Source organism: Rhinatrema bivittatum, chromosome 19 (assembly GCF_901001135.1).
Source record: "Rhinatrema bivittatum chromosome 19, aRhiBiv1.1, whole genome shotgun sequence".
In the NCBI taxonomy this organism is placed as follows: domain Eukaryota; kingdom Metazoa; phylum Chordata; class Amphibia; order Gymnophiona; family Rhinatrematidae; genus Rhinatrema; species Rhinatrema bivittatum.
The window spans coordinates 32962271-32983166 of record NC_042633.1 but is presented as its reverse complement, the minus strand read 5'-3'; the positions used below and the strand labels follow the sequence as shown (position 1 = coordinate 32983166).

General features: G+C 46.6%; 2 protein-coding genes across 3 annotated transcripts; both read right to left on the bottom strand.

The window, feature by feature from the left end:
- Positions 1-481: 481 nt before the first annotated feature.
- On the bottom strand, positions 482-20343 carry LOC115080782 (cholinesterase-like). 2 transcript variants are annotated; one of them, XM_029585188.1, is made up of 4 exons: positions 20261-20343; positions 3195-4720; positions 2103-2269; positions 482-732 (listed from the first exon to the last, which is right to left on the bottom strand). In XM_029585188.1, the coding sequence occupies exons 2-4, from the start codon at positions 4712-4714 to the stop codon at positions 710-712; spliced, it is 1710 nt and encodes a 569-aa protein (XP_029441048.1). In that variant the 5' UTR covers positions 4715-4720; positions 20261-20343; the 3' UTR covers positions 482-709. The 2 variants fall into 2 exon arrangements, with proteins under 2 accessions (XP_029441048.1, XP_029441049.1); XM_029585189.1 differs by lacking the exon at positions 20261-20343 and adding an exon at positions 8821-8951.
- On the bottom strand, positions 12445-20350 carry LOC115080781 (cholinesterase-like). Its single transcript, XM_029585187.1, has 4 exons — positions 20261-20350; positions 16639-18164; positions 13998-14165; positions 12445-12718 (listed from the first exon to the last, which is right to left on the bottom strand). The coding sequence occupies exons 2-4, from the start codon at positions 18156-18158 to the stop codon at positions 12460-12462; spliced, it is 1947 nt and encodes a 648-aa protein (XP_029441047.1). The 5' UTR covers positions 18159-18164; positions 20261-20350; the 3' UTR covers positions 12445-12459.
- Between the last annotated feature and the right edge of the window lie 546 nt (positions 20351-20896).

The following is a 20896-nucleotide window of genomic DNA, read 5'->3' as shown; positions in this document are numbered from 1 at the left end:
CTCTAAGTTAACGCTGGACTGCCCAGGCCTCGCGTTTCTGGCGTTAGTGAGGGTGGGATAAATGGGAAGGAGGTGGATGTCTGTGGAGCCTTTGAAATGGGTCCCCAGTTACACAGCAGAGCATGGTCTCCGGCCACATCGGTGAACTGGGGGCCTGGAAGAATATGGAGGGTCTGCTGAATAACCACAGAGGCGGGGGGGGGGGGGGGTGGGTCGTACATCGGAGGGACCTCTCCCTCCCTCTCTCTCTCACACACACAAGCCATGGTGACGATGACCCGGGCGGATGGCGGGAATCAGAGACTGAGGGCACCCAGAAACCCGCGTGCATGAAATCGTTCTTTTGCCACAGGTAACTTGCATGCAAATACACGCAAAACTGCACACACAAACGTAGGCAGACAAATGCACCCGTCCTTCAGACATGCAATTTATAAAATTTATTACCCTTCGCAATGGTACCATCTCTAACCCCCATTCCTTGCTAGATTTGCCATTAAGTGACTTTATTTGACGTATAAGTTGACAGGGTGCAACCTCATCATACAATGCGGGAAGATCTTTAATGCGTAAGGCACTCGCACAGATGTTTCCTGATCTCACGCCGCCGCCGCTTGTGGGGAGGGTGTTCAGGCCTCTCTCATCTCCCCGGGACATTCGCCGTTCCCCGACTCAGCCTGACCCCCGATCCCATGGGGGGTGAAAGGGATTACTCGTCTCCCGCAGCGTGCCCTGTGATTACGGTAATGGCACGAGAGAATTAATCACACACGTGAAACTAAAATTTCAACTTTTATTATTAAAATACATGGTGAAACATTTACAGTGACAGCAAGGGGAACAGAACTTTTATACTTCGTATTTAAATTGCATTTGGCACAAGTTGATTTATGGAGACCAGGGGGACTGGCTAAATGCGGCTATCAAAGTACGTTCTGCCAATAAAGGCTTACTTACTGTTCCATCAGTGCAATCAGCAGGGCTGAATCAAGTGAGGGACAGAGCTCTGTCCTTGCCAGGTCCTAAAATATGGGACATGCTCCCCGCAGAGATTCGAACGGAGACGAATTTTAAACAGTTTAAGAGGGTCCTAAAAACATGGCTTTTTAAGGAGGCCTACCCCCCAACCCATCTTAAATTGGGTTTTTATGTTTTGATTTTACAGTTTTATCTATTTTTACCCTATTTTAGTGAAGGTTGTTTGGGTGTTATTGTTACCACCACACATTAGTCATAAGAGATAGGAGGAGGTAGGGGTAACTGTTCGATAGGTTTATTGATTTGTTTTATAAGATGTTTTTATTTGGATGTTTGCAATTTGTTTTATTTTTCTAGTTTTATGAAGTTGATTTTAGTATATTTATTGTATATTATTATTTATTGTTGTGAACCGTTACGATGGACCCCGAGTGACGGTATACAAAATCCAATAAATAAATAAAATCAATATAAAGTGATAGGGTGTGACTCGTGTATGAGAGACAGTGAGGGGAGGGGGGAGTTTTATCCTTAATATAAAGTGATAGGGTGTGACTCGTGTATGAGGGACAGTGAGGGGAGGGGGAGTTTTATCCTTAATATAAAGTGATAGGGTGTGACTCGTGTATATGGGACAGTGAGGGGAGGGGGAGTATTATCCTTAATATAAAGTGATAGGGTGTGACTCATGTATGTGGGACAGTGAGAGGAGCAAGTGTTTTATCCTTAATATAAAGTGATAGGGTGTGACTCGTGTATGAGGAACAGCGAGGGGAGGGGGAGTTTTATCCTTAATATAAAGTGATAGGGTGTGACTCGTGTATATGGGACAGTGAGGGGAGGGGGAGTATTATCCTTAATATAAAGTGATAGGGTGTGACTCGTGTATGAGGAACAGCGAGGGGAGGGGGAGTTTTATCCTTAATATAAAGTGATAGGGTGTGACTCGTGTATGAAGGACAGTGAGGGGAGGGGGAGTTTTATCCTTAATATAAAGTGATAGGGTGTGACTCGTGTACAAGTGACAGTGAGGGATACGGGTGTTTTATTCTTAATGTGACGTGCCTGTGTATAGAATGAGATTTACAATGAGCTTGCCGATAGGTCGCTGGGGGGGTGGGTACCTGTGAGCTTCAGGACCAGAGGAAAGTAGGAGTCCCAGAACCTGCACTCTCGAGCTCGCAGTTTCTCCTTCTTCTTCAGTTTGTCTGCCTTGATGGACAGGTACTCTTGTTCTGTGCTCGTGTAAACAGGCCATTTCTTTTCATTATCGCCTTTGTCATTGGGATCACTACAAATTGGATAAAAATGAGGAAAAAAAAATATTCAGAGTCCATAAGCTCCTTTCCAGAGAAATATAAAAATCTGAATATTTTGAAATCTGTTTTTTTTTTTTTCACACAATCACCGGATTACCACTCTGTGGTCAGTCATGGTCGGTGACTACAGTCACAGGATCATCACATCTTGGTCAGGCAAGCCCAACCACGGTCCGTGACCACAGTCACAAGAACATCACATCTTGGTCAGACATTCTCAACCACGGTGCGTGACCACAGTCAGAAGATCATCACATCTTGGTCAGGCATTCTCAACCACGGTGCGTGACCACAGTCCCAAGATCATCACATCTTGGTCAGGCATTTCCAACCACGGTGCGTGACCACAGTCCCCAAGATCATCACATCTTGGTCAGGCATTTCCAACCACGGTGCGTGACCACAGTCCCAAGATCATCACATCTTGGTCAGGCATTCGCAACCACGGTGCGTGACCACAGTCCCAAGATCATCACATCTTGGTCAGGCATTCCCAACCACGGTGCGTGACCACAGTCCCAAGATCATCACATCTTGGTCAGGCATTCCCAACCAAGGTCCGTGACCACAGTCCCAAGATCATCACATCTTGGTCAGGCATTCCCAAATACGCCCAGTAACCACAGTCACAAGATCATCACAGCGGTCAGGCATTCCCAACCACGTTCATTGACCACAGTCAGAGTATTCCCACACCATGATCATCATGACATTATTAAATACTTACAAGGATTAAAATTATGCACAAATACACCTTGGTGCAATCACTTTGTGACTGCCTTACAATTACATGGAGAAAGTCCACTCCACTTAGTCCCCAGCCATGTTTGTTAATGTAGTGGTATCAGGGTCCATGGTCTCTTGTATTTACTTGACATTCTCAAGAATGAGACTTACCCACTTCTTGCAAAGTTGGCCCAGGACCTCATCACCATCCTGCTCAGCTCCTGCTCAGCTTCACTGTAGTTCTGTTTCCCATCTAAAGGTGACCCAAAGATGAAAGCTATCTCCCCAGTGTGCATGACACCCATCCACTCCGGCCATGCCAGCTGTGACGATCGATGGTCAAAACGGTACAAATATGTCGTGAGCCCTCGTTCTGCAAATCGTTGGATCATGCCTACCAAGGGACAGAGGACACTTTCATCACCAAATAAGTTCCCCAGTTCATCGCGGTTTTTCTTGGGGTCCTTCTCATCTTCCCAGTCTGTGTACTGGAAGAGCACTGACTCCACCCCGAGCTCTCCCGCCTTTGTGAAGAGCTTCTTCACGTTCTCCTCATACTGAGCCCTGGTAATGAGGCTGTCATTGAATGGGCTGAAGCCAGCTGCCCAGAAAACGCTGAATAAAGTTCCTTCATTCTTGACGATTCCCGCCAAGATCTCTGATGCCTTGAATTGCCCCATCTCCAACAGTTTCTCTGGCATGTCTGTGAGGAAATCTCCATCAATGGTGGGCAAAAAATGTGTGAACCTAAAACTGCCATGCAAAGGAAGAGAAAACTGGTGGTTGGTAATCTCCTGAGGGTCCTTGGTTTGGAGGCATGTTATGATTTCTGTATCGGTGGTGGTGGGACATGCAAGTAACTTGGCCAAGGCCAGAGTCCTGGTCCTTGCTTCCTTCTGAGTGACTGCAGCCCATTTAGCATTAGCCGAGCCACTTTCAATGATGGCTCTTGTGAAGAAGGGGTGACTCTTGGGAGAGAGGACATGGAAACTCACCGAAGCCCCTCCGGCACTCTCTCCAAAGATGGTGATGCCTTCAGGATTGCCACCAAACTGTGCAATGTTCTCCTGGACCCAAAGAAGAGCTAGCCTCTGATCAAACAAGCCGGCATTTCCATGCACCCCTTGGCACCCTGGCAATGCTAGAAAACCCAAAGGCCCCAATCTGTAGTTTATGGTCACGACAATCACATTTTCAGCCTGGGTTAGATACCTGCCATCATAGACGTCAAGAGAAGACGTCCCAGACAAGAAGCCACCACCATGGATCCATACCATGACAGCCGCCGCCATGGGCCTGGGTGACGGCACCCAGACATTGAGGTAGAGGCAGTCCTCACTGAGCTCTGTGTTTGCATTCCACATCTCGCTGCCGGAAAAGCCTGGGAACGTGGTGTCAGCCACCTGGTGGCAGGAGTGCCCGTACTTGGTGGCATCCAGGATCCCATCCCAGGCTTTGCGTGGCTCAGGCTTCTGGAATCTCAGGGCCCCTGTTGGTGGCTCCCCATAGGGGATCCCCAAGAAAGCTGTCACGGACTCTGAGAGTGCCGGTAGTTTAAGTCCCCGGACCTTCCCTTGCTTGGTGTCCACAAGTGTCTCGTCAAGTGCCCATGAATGAGAGAGGCAGGCGTGCAGGAAGAGGAGCCCGACATTGAAGTGGCTGAGACCTTTTCTCCTGTCGTTCCACATCATGGATGTCTAAAAGAGATTATTATTTATTTATTTGCATTTATATACCGACATGCGTTGGGGTACATCACATCGGTTTACATGTTAGCGTGTACAAATAGTAGGATGAATGGGTCCTGCTATGTTACATGTCTGTCTATGTCTGGAATGCAGAGTCAGCCAGCAAGTTTTTAGATCAGATTACTCAACAAGCTTTCAAAGTGCAGCAAAAGCAGTTTTATTTATATTTTTTTTACACCATTACTCCTGTGGAACCTGAGGCACTGAGAGATAATGTGACTTGTTCCAAATGATAGAGCCAGGGATGGATTAGAACAAAGTGTCAGTGACAGGAATAAAGTGACTGACCTTGAATCATACAGATTATCAGTGACAGAGCTGGGGATTAGAAGTGAGGCACAGGAGATAAAGGGACTCACCCTGAGGTTATACACAGAGAGTCAGTGACAGAGCCGGGGATTAGAAGTGAGGCACAGGGAGATAAAGGGACTCACCCTGAGGTTATACACAGAGAGTCAGTGACAGAGCCGGGGATTAGAAGTGAGGCACAGGAAATAAAGGGACTCACCCTGAGGTTATACACAGAGAGTCAGTGACAGAGCCGGGGATTAGAAGTGAGACACAGGAGATAAAGGGACTCACCCTGAGGTTATACACAGAGAGTCAGTGACAGAGCCGGGGATTAGAAGTGAGGCACAGGGAGATAAAGGGACTCACCCTGAGGTTATACACAGAGAGTCAGTGACAGAGCCGGGGATTAGAAGTGAGGCACAGGAAATAAAGGGACTCACCCTGAGGTATACACAGAGAGTCAGTGACAGAGCCGGGGATTAGAAGTGAGACACAGGAGATAAAGGGACTCACCCTGAGGTTATACACAGAGAGTCAGTGACAGAGCCGGGGATTAGAAGTGAGGCACAGGAGATAAAGGGACTCATCCTGAGGTTATACACAGAGAGTCAGTGACAGAGCCGGGGATTAGAAGTGAGGCACAGGAGATAAAGGGACTCACCCTGAGGTTATACACAGAGAGTCAGTGACAGAGCCGGGGATTAGAAGTGAGGCACAGGAGATACAGGGACTCACTTCGAGGTCATATCCAGAAAGTCATGAAATCGGAGACTGATATGACTCCAGCTCCCTAAGACCCAGGCTATAGATGTATTTATTTAAAACCTTTTTTATACCCCACGACTTGAGTAAAAAATCATTCTGAGCGACACACAGCATAAGTTAAAACAGTAAAACAATTAACTTACATCAACACACACGAAAATAAACTAAAATTTCTACTTTTGTAGCATGGAAATAACTCACCACCTCATTGCCTACTAACCAGTCCTGGAAACAGTCACATCCTAAGTTTTCTTAAATCCTAAATACTTCTCCTGTCTTCTATCTCCTGATAATTTGCCACCCCTGAAAACACCCTCGCCTTGACCTGTGCACCACAAACTACTTTTTTTTTATATCTTTATTTTTATTTGAATTTAACAATAATACAAATGTATACATATTTCAAAAGAAAAAACTGAGGTTGTACAAGCTAGTAAATACAGAAGTATATAGAGCAAAAGAAGTTAAGACTGCAACTCGTGTATGAGGGACAGCGAGGGGAGGGGATGCTTTATCCTTAATATAAAGTGATAGGGTGTGACTCGTGTATGAGGGACAGTGAGGGGAGGGGGAGTTTTATCCTTAATATAAAGTGATAGGGTGTGACTCGTGTATGAGGGATAGTGAGGGGAGGGGGAGTTTTATCCTTAATATAAAGTGATAGGGTGTGACTCGTGTATGAGGGACAGTGAGGGGAGGGGGAGTTTTATCCTTAATATAAAGTGATAGGGTGTGACTCGTGTATGAGGGACAGTGAGGGGAGGGGAGTTTATCCTTAATATAAAGTGATAGGGTGTGACTCGTGTATGAGGGACAGTGAGGGGAGGGGGAGTTTTATCCTTAATATAAAGTGATAGGGTGTGACTCGTGTATGTGGGACAGTGAGGGAGGGGGAGTTTTATCCTTAATATAAAGTGATAGGGTGTGACTCGTGTATGAGGGACAGTGAGGGGAGGGGGAGTTTTATCCTTAATATAAAGTGATAGGGTGTGACTCGTGTTTGAGGGACAGTGAGGGGAGGGGCAGTTTTATCCTTAATATAAAGTGATAGGGTGTGACTCGTGTATGAGGGACAGTGAGGGGAGGGGGAGGTTTTATCCTTAATATAAAGTGATAGGGTGTGACTCGTGTATGTGGGACAGTGAGGGGAGGGGGAGTTTTATCCTTAATATAAAGTGATAGGGTGTGACTCGTGTATGTGGGACAGTGAGGGGAGGGGGAGTTTTATCCTTAATATAAAGTGATGGGGTGTAACTCGTGTATGTGGGACAGTGAGGGGAGGGGGAGTTTTATCCTTAATATAAAGTGATAGGGTGTGACTCGTGTATGTGGGACAGTGAGGGGAGGGGGAGTTTTATCCTTAATATAAAGTGATAGGGTGTGACTCGTGTATGTGGGACAGTGAGGGGAGGGGGAGTTTTATCCTTAATATAAAGTGATAGGGTGTGACTCGTGTATGAGGGACAGTGAGGGGAGGGGGAGTTTTATCCTTAATATAAAGTGATAGGGTGTAACTCAGGTGTCGGGATGCGATATCCTCGCACCAGGTCTGGACATGAGTAGTACCCAAAAGGAGGATACTCACCTCCAAAAAGGGAGGATGTGACCCCAAAAGGAGGATACTGACTTCCAAAAAGGGAGGATGTGACCCCAAAAGGAGGATTCTCACCTCCAGAAAGGGAGGATGTGACCCCAAAAGGAGGATTCTCACCTCCAGAAAGGGAGGATGTGACCCCAAAAGGAGGATTCTCACCTCCAGAAAGGGAGGATGTGTACCCCAAAAGGAGGATTCTCACCTCCAAAAAGGGAGGATGTGACCCCAAAAGGAGGATTCTCACCTCCAGAAAGGGAGGATGTGTACCCCAAAAGGAGGATACTCTCCTCCAAAAATGATGTACTCCATAAGGAAGATACTCATCTCCAAAAAAGGAGGATGTGTACCCCTAAAGGATATTTGTGTCCAAAAAGAACCAAATGCAGGACATAAATTGGCATTGAATTTGCATATGCAAATATGTTTACATAGGTGCAACATTATAAATTGTGATGATATGTAAAACAGAAATACAGTTCACCATACTCTGGAAGTCTCTAACCAAGTAATGCATATTTAGAATCGAGGTTCAATAATTCCATGCCCCAAATAGCTTATCGCTTGCCCCGTTCTCTATCCCCACAATCTTATTACTGTCTAGGGAGGTACCGTGATCCATCTTCCCTTCCTCTCTTTCCCCCTTCCCTCCATCTCTCCCCCTGCCCACTACCAGGTCCTTCGGACCTCCAACCCCGCTTCTCCTGCAGCAGTTAGGTACGGGTCCCCCTCTCCCACCTGTCTCTCTCCCCTCCCCTGCTCAGCAGCAGATCCTCCTCTCACCCCCTATGGTCTTTCTGTGACCTAACACTCTCACTCTTTCTACGACACAGGAGTGAGCGCGCGCACACTCCCTTCTGCTGTGGCTGGTACGCTGGGTCAAGCGGGTGCTTCCACGCCACCTCCCGAGCGGAAGAGGCGAGCAGTGTCACACAAGAGTTCTTAAGATGGCTACCGGCCCTTCCTCCAGCCTGCCGCGGCCACCTTCCCCCGTACACTCGCCGGCTTCGTCCACGGTGGACTTGCTGGTCCCTCTCCTCTCAGCTCCGGCAGGCTGGCTGCGGGCACTTGCGTAAGTTTGTCTTACAGATGGCGACCGCCTCTCCGCGCCCAAAGTTTTCCCTCTGCCTTCCTGAGATTAAGCTTCCTTTCGCCTCCGCGTCCACAGCTGGGGCGTCCCACACCACTCTGCCGAGTCCTGGCCTCTTCCCAATCACCGCTACAATTCTTAGGTGAGGGGTTTTTTTTTTTTTTTGTTGTTGTTGTTCTGGGCATAATCCACCCTAGACGAGAGCCCCGGCCAGCAAAGTCCGATTCCTTAGCCTAGGCAAGGATTATGCGTCCACAAGCCCCTTATAAGTAAAGTTTGAGCCGGGAGTGCCACAGCGCCTCCGCCACTCACCGCCAGCCGATCAGGATGTGTAGGTCCTGGTCCTCTGGCCTTCCTCCCAGTCTTCTCTCTCTCTCTCTCTCTCTGGTCTCTCCTTGAATTATATAATGCCTCAGGCTCACCCCCCTTTCCCACAGCCCCACCCGCAGGGACCCAGTGTAGTCACCCTCTGTGGATTCAGGTCATTGTTCTTCCACTGACAAAAGGTCGCAGGGGCGCCAACTCTTCAAAAAAAAAAGATCCGAGGGTGCTAAACGCAACGTAGATTGCCTCTTCTCCCTGGTCACGGTGGAAAAAGAGTTTGCTCAGAATCCGGGGGGTGCCCGAGCGCCCGCTGCACCCATGGAGCTGGCACCTGTGCACCGGAGTATGAGGGAATGCCCACAGTCACTCGGGAGTGCATGGTTTGGAGCAGCTTTTCCACATAAAACGCCATTAAAACAAAAAAAAAAAAGGGAAATCAGGTTTATTCTGACAGCAAGAGTATGGAAAGAAGCTGATGTCTGGACTTTTTGTGTTTCCTGCTCTGTGACTGTGGTGATTGAACTGAGGATTTGAAGAGATTGGGAGTGAGTGTTGAGGGGGCTGTGTTAACTTGAATGCAGCTGTGCGTTTATATGATTTCTGGTCGGCAGGTCCTGTTTTATTATACACGTAGGTCGGTCCTTTGTGATGTTGTTTATGCATGACGATTTACAATTTTAATTGTAAAATGCTATGATTTTAATTGGTTTGAACAGCGGGATACCACATTTTATTGAACTGATTCTAAATTACCTGTATCAACTTTTCTAGTAAACAGGCTGTGAAATAGGGTAGAAGAATAAGTTTAGGTGTCTGTATGCAAATGCCAGAAATCTAAAAAAAATAAGATGGGAGAGTTGGTGGGTGGTACTAGGTGAAGGTGTTGACATAATAGACAGCTTAGAGACCCAATGGAAAAAGGACAACTAATGGGGGTCACGGTGACACCAGGGAAGAAAATATACTGAAATGACGGAGCAGACAGAAGTAGTGGAGGTGTGGCACTGTATGTTAATTATTCCATAGCATCAAGTAGGATGCAAATTCTGCAGGAAATACATTGCACTTTGGAATTTCTATGGATAGAAATTCTGTGCATGATGGGGAGGAGTATAGTAGTAGGGTTTACTACCATCTAACTGACTAAGACGGTGAAACAGACTGTGATATGCCAACAGAGGTTAGACTGGCTAATAACGTGGAAACGAAAGTAATAATAATTGGAGATTTTAAATACCCAATAAGGAGAAGACAAAAACTAGCTAGAAGTAGAATGTACTTCCACAAATACACAATATATCAAAAAATAAAGGAAGACACACAATCAATTTCAAAAAAGGCCATAGCAGAAAAATTAAATTTATTTAATGAGTTTTATATACCGTTATTCGGTTGAGCCATCATAACGGTTTACAAAAGTATACATTTATCTTGTAACTGAGCAGTAATAAGAACGTTGAACAGATTCTAACAGTTGGGTAGCAGTATAAAACCATTTAAACAATATCAGAGAAATGGATAACAAGTCCAGAGTGAGTTATTATTAGGTTAGAAGGGGAGGGCATGCAGGTACAGGGAGATGGGGAATAGTTATGCAGTAAAGAATTGAGAGTTCAGTTGAGAGTCGGGATGATTAGATGATTTAGTCAGTGAGGAATTTGCGGAACATTAGTGTTTTTAAGTCCTTCTTGAAAGTTTTTAGGGCATGTTGAATTCGTATGAATTTAGGTAGGGTGTTCCACATTTTGGGTGAGGCAATTGAGAAGGCTCTTTCCCTTGTGGTTGCCAGATGCGCATCTTTGACAGGGGCAATGTTTAGGTAACCAGAGTTATTGGAGCGTAGGTTTCTTGAGGCTTTTGAGGGATTATGTTTAGTGAGTTAAGACCTTGATTATCATTATTTAGGATTTTGTGGATTATAGTCATTGATTTGTAGGCAATACGTGCGTTGATAGGTAGCCAGTGAAGTGCGGTCAAAATTGGTGTGATGTGTTTGCTTCTTTTCCTCGGTCGTCACTGAGGAGGATGAATCATTCTTTATAGATAATTGAGGAACTGAGTGAAATTAGTGCGAATCTGGAAGAGGTACTAGAGCAAATTGACAAACTATTGGGAGGTTGTGGGCTAAAAAGTAGAAATAACCTAGACTTGATGGTATTCACCCCCGAGTTCTAAAGGAACTCAAATGCTAAATAAATAAAAATATGAAATTGAAGAACTGTTACAATTTGCAGCCTGCCCTTCAAACCTGCCTCTACTCCTGCAGGCTGGAGGGCAGCACAGGTAATGACATTTGTTTCAAGAAAGGGGGTCCGGGGTGACCCAGGTAAGTGCAGATCAGTGAGCATGATGTCGGTGATGGAAGCCATTTTCAAGACCAACATTACTGGTCATGTAGATAAGCACGGCTTAATTGGGAAGAGCCAGCACAGATGTAGCAAATGGAGGTCATGTCCTTCCTAAGCTAGTACAATTCTTTGAAGGTGTGAATAAGCCTGTGGATAAAGGCGAGCCTTGGATTTGTAAAACGTGTTTGATGAAATTCTTCACGATAGGACCTCCTGGGCAGATCATGGGTTAGGAGATGTCTCACCGTGGGTGGGTTAACTGGTTAAAAGATGGGAAACTACTCTTTGCCAAAGGAGAAAGGTCAATGGCGGGGGGGGGGGGAGTGCCGCAAAGATCTGCACTGGGACCTGGGTTTAACTAATTTCAGTAACGATCCGGGATAAGAGAAGAACGGGCGCAGTGATCCAACTGCGCGTGACACAGAGGCATTCAAAGGAGTCGAAACGTGAGCAGGCGGTGGGGGGAACTGCAGAAGGGGGGAGGGCCTCCGAATGGCGGTCGAAATTTAACACGGACAAATGCAGAGTGATGCACATGGAGGAAAATCATCCTAAATGAAGGTGCGCAGTGCCAGGCTCCGTATTGAGAACCAGGAACGGGATCTCTGAGTCACCGTGGCCCAATACATTGAAATCTTTAGTTCCCTGTACGTGGCCGGATCAGTCCAGACAGTGGGTTGAGCCTCCTGTCCAGCAGGTGGAGACAGACTCAGGGAGCTATGGCGCTAAAAAAAAAGCGCATGGAATATTAGGGATTATTTGGAACGGACTGGACAACAGAACGGTAAATATCATTGATGCCCCTGGGTAGATTACGGCGTGACCGCCATTCTGGTTGCCACATCTCAAAAAAAAAAAAAGCTTTGTTCCTCCTTTCAGTTAATGCTGACAGCTCCTAGCCCTTGCTTTCTGGCATCAGTGACTGTGGGATGAGGGGAGGGGATGGATGTCCATGGAGCCTTTGAAATGGGTCTTCAGTTACACAACTGTGGTGAGAAGGATGGGGGGGGTGGGGGTGAATTGGGGGCCCTGGACAGAAGGGGCGTTGGGTCTGCCCAATAGCCACAGATGGGGGGGGGACGCTGGATTGACGGACTGCAGGGGGCCGCATGGACCTCGCTCCCTCTCACACAAGGACCACGGTGACCTTTGGGCGGATGGTGGCATCGGAGGCTTGAGGGCACACAAAAAACCCCGCATGCATAAAATCGTCCTTTGCCACAAGTGACTTGCACGCAAATACACGCAGGCGAGCACGCATTCCCAGGCTTGCAAATGATTATTCCTTGCTAGATTTTCCATGAAGTGACTTTATTTGATGTATAAGTTGACAGGGTGCAACCTCATCATACAATGCGGGAAGATCTTTAATGCGTAAGGCACTCGCACAGACGTTTCCTGATCTCGCGCCGCCACCGCTTGTGGGAGGGTATTCAGGCCTCCCCACAAGCGGGACGTTCGCTGTTCCCCGCCTCAGCCTGACCCCCGATCCGATGGGGGGGGGGGTGAAAGGGATTACTCGTCTCCCGCAGCGTGCCCTGTGATTATGGTAATGACACAAGAGAATTAATCACACAGGTGAAACCAAAATGTTGTAATTAAAAAACCAAATAATCCAATATAATTTGCCACCCACTTAGCATTCAAAGCTTAAGTGGTGCAAATGAAGCTAACTCTTCACACTGCTCCTCTCCTTCCCACACTTTAACTCTTAAGGTCTCCTCTCCCTGGTAAAAATCATTTGAATACATAATGTCCTTTCATACACTTCTTACCCCACACCAAATACATCCCAATCCTCTCTCCTCTTACTGCATTTGCTTGAATGTACCTAATTATACATAGTTTCCCCCAGGAGATTAGGCTGGATTCAGTTGTACTATAGGTTGATTTATTGCTATGTTCATTGGCCGTATTTGATGTATGCTTGTTCTTTCTAAATTGATTGTAAAGCCTGTTGCTAAATTATGTGGTTCACTGTAAACCCAGGTGATGTCTGGAACGTGCCACGGTATATTAAAAAAAACCCCTTTAAATAAATAAAATAAAGCACTTTGCGCGCACGCATGAAAAAAAAAAATCTTTAAGGCGTGTGCCTCTCACAGGTGTCAGAAGCGGCAGAATTACACATACCCCCCGGAGCAGCCACCCCGGCTAAACACGGGCCAGGTCGGAGCTATTTATATGTGAAACTTAAAAAAATAGGAAAAGGAGAATGGAAGAGAGCGAGGCAGGCAGCAGCGTGGTGGAAAGGAGCCGCTGCAGCGAACGAAAGCCAAGTCAATCCCAAATCGCTGGACAGTGGAGAATTAAGGCTGGAGGCTCAATTAAATACATTTTCTGCTGCTTCCAGAGACTTTTTTCTCATTTTCAGGAAAAGAAAGGAAAATAGGAATGTTGTTATGAACAAATTTCAGCGGGAAGGGTTAGGTGCGGTACCACAGAAAAAGCAGCAGGTTTTTCAGGCTTCTGATTTTGCCCGCTACCAAATCAGTTGGCAATTCACTTGGTATTTGGCACCTGAAGTATTTTCTGCCTTAAAACAAAAAAAAAAATTTTGGTGTGTGCGCAGTGTGCTTTCAATATTAGTGTTGCAAATTTTTTGCAACAAGAGCCTTATTTTATTTTGGATATACCCACATTAAAAAATATACAGAAAATCACATTTATAGGGACGGCGAGGGGAGGGGAGTGTTTAGCCTTAATATAAAGTGATAGGGTGTGACTCGTGTATGAGGGGAGGGGGGAGTTTTATCCTGTGTATAGAATGAGATTTACAATGAGCTTGCCGATAGGTCGCTGGGGGGGGTGGGGTACCTGTGAGCTTCAGGACCAGAGGGAAAGTAGGAGTCCCATAACCTGCACTCTCGAGCTCGCAGTTTCTCCTTCTTCTTCAGTTTGTCTGCCTTGATGGACAGGTACTCTTGTTCTGTGCTCGTGTAAACAGGCCATCTCTTTTCAGTATCGTCTTTGTCATTGGGATCACTACAAATTGGATAAAAACATGAAAGCAAAGTATTCAGAGTCCATAAGCTCCTCCTTTGTCAGAGGCGTTTTCTGTCTTTTTCCGTGGAAATGTATAGCTATTTGTATTGTATGCACCTTGTGTAGGTGTCATTGCATGCTGCATATTGTTTTACTGATGTTTCTTAATAAACTGTTTATACATTAAAGGTGATGACTGAGGAAATGAAACAAATCCCAGTGAACCTGGAAGATGTACTAAAGCAAACTGACAAACTAAAGAGAGGCTAATCACCTGGACCAGATGGTATACATCCCAGAGAGCTGAAAGAACTGAAAAATGAACTTTCAGACCTTCTTCAGGTAATCTGTAAACTATCATTAAAATTAGCTATGGAAGCTAAAGATGGGAGGGTGGCCAATGTGATGCTGGTTCTTAAAAAGGGTTCCAGGGGTGATTTGGAAAACTGTGGATGTGTGAGCCTGACATCAATGCTGGGAATAATGGTAGCAAGTATTGTAAAGAAGAAAATTATTGAACATATAGATACACGGTTTAATAGGACAAAGTCAAACTGGATTTAGCCAAGGGAAGTCTTGCCTCACCAATTTGCTAGATCATAGTGCATCTGGATTTTCAGAAAGTATTTCACAAATTAATTCATGAGAGATTCTTGATGAAATTAAAAATCATGGGACAGGAGGCAAATGTTCTGCTGTGGTTAAAAGACAGAAAACAGATTAGGGCTTAAATAGTCATTTTTCTTAGTGAAGAAAGGTGGCCAGTGGAGTGCCCCAGGGATCTGTACTGGGACTGCTGCTTTGTAACATTCATAAAGGATCTAGAGAGGGGAACAACAAGTGAGTGAGGTGATCAAATTTGCTGATGGTATGAAATTATTCAGAGTTGTTAAATCACAAGAGGACTGTGAGAAATTGCAAGATGATCTTGCAGGACTGGCATCCAAATAGCAGATGACATTTAATGTGGATGCATGTAGGGAAGAGCAAGGGAGTCACCACCCAGGAAAAGGATCTAGGCGTGATTGTGGATAATATGTTAAAATCCTCTGCTCAGTGTGCAGCAGCGGTCAAGAAAGTACCGTAAATGGATTGCTAGGCAGACCAAAACAGAATAGCATAATGCCTCTGTATCGCTCCATGATGTGACCTCATCTTGAGTATTGTGTGCAATTCTGGTCACTACTACATCTCTAAAAAAAGATCACAGCATTAGAAAAGGTACAGAGAAGGGCAACCAAAATGATAAAGGGGATGGACAGCTCCCCTATGAGGAAAGGCTGAAGAGGTTAGGACTCTTCAGCTTGGAGAAGAGACGGCTGAGGGGGATATGATAGAGGTCTTTAAAATAATGAGTGGAATGGAGAGGGTAAATGTGAATTAGTAGTTTACTCTTTCAAAGAGTACAAAGACTAGGAGACACAGACTAAAGTTACTAGGTAATACATTTAAGACAAATAGAAAAGATTTTTTTTTTTACCCAACACAAAAATAACCTCTGGAATTCATTGCCTGAGGATGTGGAGAAAGCCGTTAGGGTATAAAAGACATAAGCTCCTGGAAGTGCACTGCTTATTCTTGGGATAAGCAGCTTGGAATCTCTCTACCTCTTGGGATCCTGCCAGGTCCTTGTGACCTGAATTGGCCTCTTTTGGAAACAGGATACTGGGCTTGATCCAGTATGGCAAGTCTTATGTTCTTTCAAAGTAATATGGAGAAAATCCCCTGCACCTAATCCCCAGCCATGAGTTATTTATTTATTTTATTTATTTAAAATTTTTATATACCGACATTCATCCAGGATATCACATCGGTTTACAGTGTAACAAAACAAACGCCAGGCATGGTGCTTTACATTGAACAAATAAAACGAGTTAACAAATGAATAAATGAGGGTGTGAACAAGGGGAAAATTGCATTAAATACTCAACTAGGTTTGTAATTATATACATACATACAAAAGGAAGACACTAAGAGAAACAATTTAGGAGTGTTACTGGTACTAGGCAAACTAGGTGGTTGCCTAGAGCACCAAAAATCTCCAGGTGCCCCCTACCCAATTTTAAGACATGGCATCAGAAGAAAGAACATAATGGATGCTGGGTAGATGTGGTGGATGGAAACAGAGGAAACTGGGTGGGTAAGGGAGTTGTGAAGAAAGGGTGCTGGGCAGATGAGGATGGAGTAGAGAGAGAACATTCTGGTCAGGTAGGGGGAGGAGAGAGGATGCTAGGCACTGCAAAGAGATTAGTGTGATGCTGCTGTGCCGAGCATGGAATGAAAGAGAAAGGTGATGGGCAGGAGGGTTGAAGAAAGATGCTGGGCACTGGTGACAGGAGGATGTAGGACTTGGCTTAGGGTGAGGTGGATGGTGGAGAGGGGGATGCTGCGTCAGAGTAGCCCCCAGTAGTACCATGCCCCACCCTTCCATGGTCTCTTGGATTTACTTGACATTCTCAAGAACGAGACTTACCCACTTCTTGCAAAGTTGGCCCAGGACTTCATCACCCTCCTGCTCAGCTCCTGCTCAGCTTCACTGTAGTTCTGTTTGCCATCTAAAGGTGTCCCAAAGACGAAAGCTATCTCCCCAGTGTGCATGACACCCATCCACTCCGGCCATGCCAGCCGTGACGATCGATGGTCAAAACGGTACAAATATATCTTCAGCCCTTGTTCTGCAAATTGTTGCATCATGTCTACCAGGGGACAGACAAAATTTTTATCACCAAATAAGTCTCCCAGCTCATCGCGGTTCTTCTTGGGGTCCTTCTCGTTTTCCCAGTCTGTGTACTGGTGGAGCACTGACTCCACCCCGAGCTCTCCCGCCTTTGTGAAGAGCTTCTTCACGTTCTCCTCATACTGAGCCCTGGTAATGAGGCTGTCATTGAATAGGCTGAAGCCATCTGCCCAGTACACGCTCCAGAGAGTTCCTTCATTCTTGACGGTTCCCGCCAAGATCTCTGATGCCTTGAATTGCCCCATCTCCAACAGCTTATCTGGTTTGTCAGTGAGGAAATCTCCATCAATGGTGGGCACAAAATTTGTTATCGCAATAACATCTTTAGAAAAATGAGAAAACTGGTGGTTGGTAATCTCCTGAGGGTCCTTGGTTTGGAGGCATGTTATGATTTCTGTATCGGTGGTGGTGGGACATGCAAGTAACTTTGCCAAGGCCAGAGTCTTGGTCCTTGCTTCCTTCTGAGTGACTGTAGCCCATTTAGCGTTAGCCGAGCCACTTTCAATGATGGCTCTTGAGAAGAAAGGGTGACTCTTGGGAGAGAGGACATGGAAACTCACCGAAGCCCCTCCGCTATCCATTCCAAAGATGGTGACGCTTTCAGGATTGCCACCAAACTGTGCAATGTTCTCCTGGACCCAAAGAAGAGCTAGCCTCTGATCAAACAAGCCGGCATTTCCCTGCATCCCTTGGCTCCCGGGCAATGCTGCAAACCCCAAAGGCCCCAATCTGTAGTTCATGGTCACGACAATCACTTTTTCAGCCTGGGTTAAATACCTGCCATCATAGACGTCAAGAGAAGACGACCCAGACAAGAAGGCACCTCCATGGATCCATACCATGACAGCCGCCGCCATGGGCCTGGGTGACGGCACCCAGACATTGAGGTAGAGGCAGTCCTCACTGAGCTCTGTGTTTGCATTCCACATCTCGCTGCCGGAAAAGCCTGGGAACGTGGTGTCAGCCACCTGGTGGCAGGAGTGCCCGTACTTGGTGGCATCCAGGATCCCATCCCAGGCTTTGCGTGGCTCAGGCTTCTGGAATCTCAGGGCCCCTGTTGGTGGCTCCCCATAGGGGATCCCCAAGAAAGCTGTCACGGACTCTGAGAGTGCCGGTAGTTGAAGTCCCCGGACCTTCCCTTGCTTGGTGTCCACAAGTGTCTCATCAAGTGCCCATGAATGAGAGAGGCAGGCGTGCAGGAAGAGGAGCCCGACATTGAAGTGGCTGAGGCCTTTTCTCCTGTCGTACCACATCATGGATGTCTAAAACATAAGACCCCGCAACATGATTCCATAATACTTACAAGTAGTGAGAAACTGTTTATGTAAAATGGCTCCTTTCAACCACATGGGAACCTTCAGATAAAAGGACATATCTGACCATGTCAGGAGTGCACATTCAGTCAGCAAGTTTAGAACATCGGATTGCTCAAGCTTCCAAAGTGGGATGTGCAGAAAAAAGCAATTTTTTATATATATTTTAATGCCTGAGGCACAGAGAAATAACGTGACTAGTCCTCAGTGACAGAGCTGGAGATGGAGTAGCAATGAGGCACAGGGAGATAAAGGAACTCACCCTGAGGTCACACACAGAGAGTCAGTGACAGAGCCGGGGATTAGAAGTGAGGCACAGGAGATAAAGGGACTCACCCTGAGGTCACACACAGAGAGTCAGTGACAGAGCCGGGGATTAGAAGTGAGGCACAGGGAGATAAAGGAACTCACCCTGAGGTCACACACAGAGAGTCAGTGACAGAGCCGGGGATTAGAAGTGAGGCACAGGAGATAAAGGGACTCACCCTGAGGTTATACACAGAGAGTCAGTGACAGAGCCGGGGATTAGAAGTGAGGCACAGGAGATAAAGGGACTCACCCTGAGGTTATACACAGAGAGTCAGTGACAGAGCCGGGGATTAGAAGTGAGGCACAGGAGATAAAGGGACTCACCCTGAGGTTACACACAGAGAGTCAGTGACAGAGCCGGGGATTAGAAGTGAGGCACAGGAGATAAAGGGACTCACCCTGAGGTCACACACAGAGAGTCAGTGACAGAGCCGGGGATAAGAAGTGAGGCACAGGGAGATAAAGGGACTCACCCGAGGTTATACACAGAGAGTCAGCGACAGAGCTGGGGATTAGAAATGAGGCACAGGAGATAAAGGGACTCACCCTGAGGTTATACACAGAGAGTCAGTGACAGAGCCGGGGATTAGAAGTGAGGCAGAGGGAGATAAAGGGACTCAACCTGAGGTTATACACAGAGAGTCAGTGACAGAGCCAGGGATTAGAAGTGAGGCACAGGAGATAAAGGGACTCACCCTGAGGTTATACACAGAGAGTCAGTGACAGAGCCGGGGATTAGAAGTGAGGGATAGGAGATAAAAGGACTCATCCTGACGTCACACACAGAGAGTCAGTGACAGAGCCGGGGATTAGAAGTGAGGCAAAGGCGAAAAAGTGACTCACCCTGAGGTCACACACAGAGAGTCAGTGACAGAGCCGGGGATTAGAAGTGAGGCACAGGAGATAAAGGGACTCACCCTGAGGTTATACACAGAGAGTCAGTGACAGAGCCAGGAATTAGAAGTGAGGCACAGGGAGATAAAGGGACTCACCCTGAGGTTATACACAGAGAGTCAGTGACAGAGCCGGGAATTAGAAGTGAGGCACAGGGAGATAAAGGGACTCACCCTGAGGTTATACACAGAGAGTCAGTGACAGAGCCGGGGATTAGAAGTGAGGCACAGGAGATAAAGGGACTCACCCTGAGGTTATACACAGGGAGTCAGTGACAGAGCCGGGGATTAGATGTGAGGCACAGGAGATAAAGGGACTCACCCTGAGGTTATACACAGAGAGTCAGTGACAGAGCCGGGAATTAGAAGTGAGGCACAGGGAGATAAAGGGACTCACCCTGAGGTTATACACAGAGAGTCAGTGACAGAGCCGGGGATTAGAAGTGAGGCACAGGGAGAAAAAGGGACTCACCCTGAGGTTATACACAGAGAGTTAGTGACAGAGCCGGGGATTAGAAGTGAGGCACAGGAGATAAAGGGACTCACCCTGAGGTTATACACAGAGAGTCAGTGACAGAGCTGGGGATTAGAAGTGAGGCACAGGAGATAAAGGGACTCACCCTGAGGTTATACACAGAGAGTTAGTGACAGAGCCGGGGATTAGAAGTGAGGCACAGGAGATAAAGGGACTCACCCTGAGGTTATACACAGAGAGTCAGTGACAGAGCCGGGGATTAGAAGTGAGGCACAGGGAGATAAAGGGAATCACCTGAGGTTATACACAGAGAGTCAGTGACAGAGCCGGGGATTAGAAGTGAGGCAGACAGAGATAAATTTACTCACCTCTAGGTCACACAGAACGTCAGTGACAGAGCAGGGGATGAAAACCCATCAAGGATGTGGTTGCTGCTAACTAAATGTCCAGGTGCTGCAGCATTAAGTAGCGGTGGTCCTAGGACTGATCCCACCCACTGTCCAATCATGTGTGGAGAAGCCAAGGTAAGACCTAAGCCTGCAAGGTCAGCTGAGGCATTACCTGGTTTGCCCCTGCAGTCCCACAGGGTTTGTTAACCTGGCAGCAAGGCCAGAGTTAATCATTACGTTCACCGTCAATAGAAATCAGGGTCCCGTTACCGAAACATTTGTAGGGCTCAATAATAGGGTCCCGCTCCCCATAGTTCAGTTAAGTTCACCTCTTCTGGATGACTCCCAGCTCAGATCTCTTCATTTTACCAGTTAAAAATCACTTTTTTTTTTTTTAATCATTCAGTTACTGCATGGTGGAAGAGGAAGAGGAAGCTCAGACTGCGTTCTGCCTCTGTGTTTTAATGTTCTTTCTCCCGTTACACAGCTCAGTATGTAAAGTCATCAAGGAAATGGGTCGGGAAGGAGTGCGGCATGGCGGCAAGGCCACGTCTAGAGAAGGAAGTGCCTGAATTACTCAGGCGAAGGAGAGCAGATCAGTCCATGGGACACGCA

Coding starts and splice junctions, on each gene's coding strand:
- LOC115080782 (XM_029585188.1), bottom strand. CDS start 4,714: ATGATGTGGAACGACAGGAGAAAAGGTCTCAGCCACTTCAATGTCGGG. Junction 2,270..3,194: donor GCCAACTTTGCAAGAAGTGG/GTAAGTCTCATT, acceptor TCCAATTTGTAG/TGATCCCAATGACAAAGGCG. Junction 733..2,102: donor TCTGGTCCTGAAGCTCACAG/GTACCCACCCCC, acceptor CCGTAATCACAG/GGCACGCTGCGGGAGACGAG.
- LOC115080781 (XM_029585187.1), bottom strand. CDS start 18,158: ATGATGTGGTACGACAGGAGAAAAGGCCTCAGCCACTTCAATGTCGGG. Junction 14,166..16,638: donor GCCAACTTTGCAAGAAGTGG/GTAAGTCTCGTT, acceptor TCCAATTTGTAG/TGATCCCAATGACAAAGACG. Junction 12,719..13,997: donor TCTGGTCCTGAAGCTCACAG/GTACCCCACCCC, acceptor CCATAATCACAG/GGCACGCTGCGGGAGACGAG.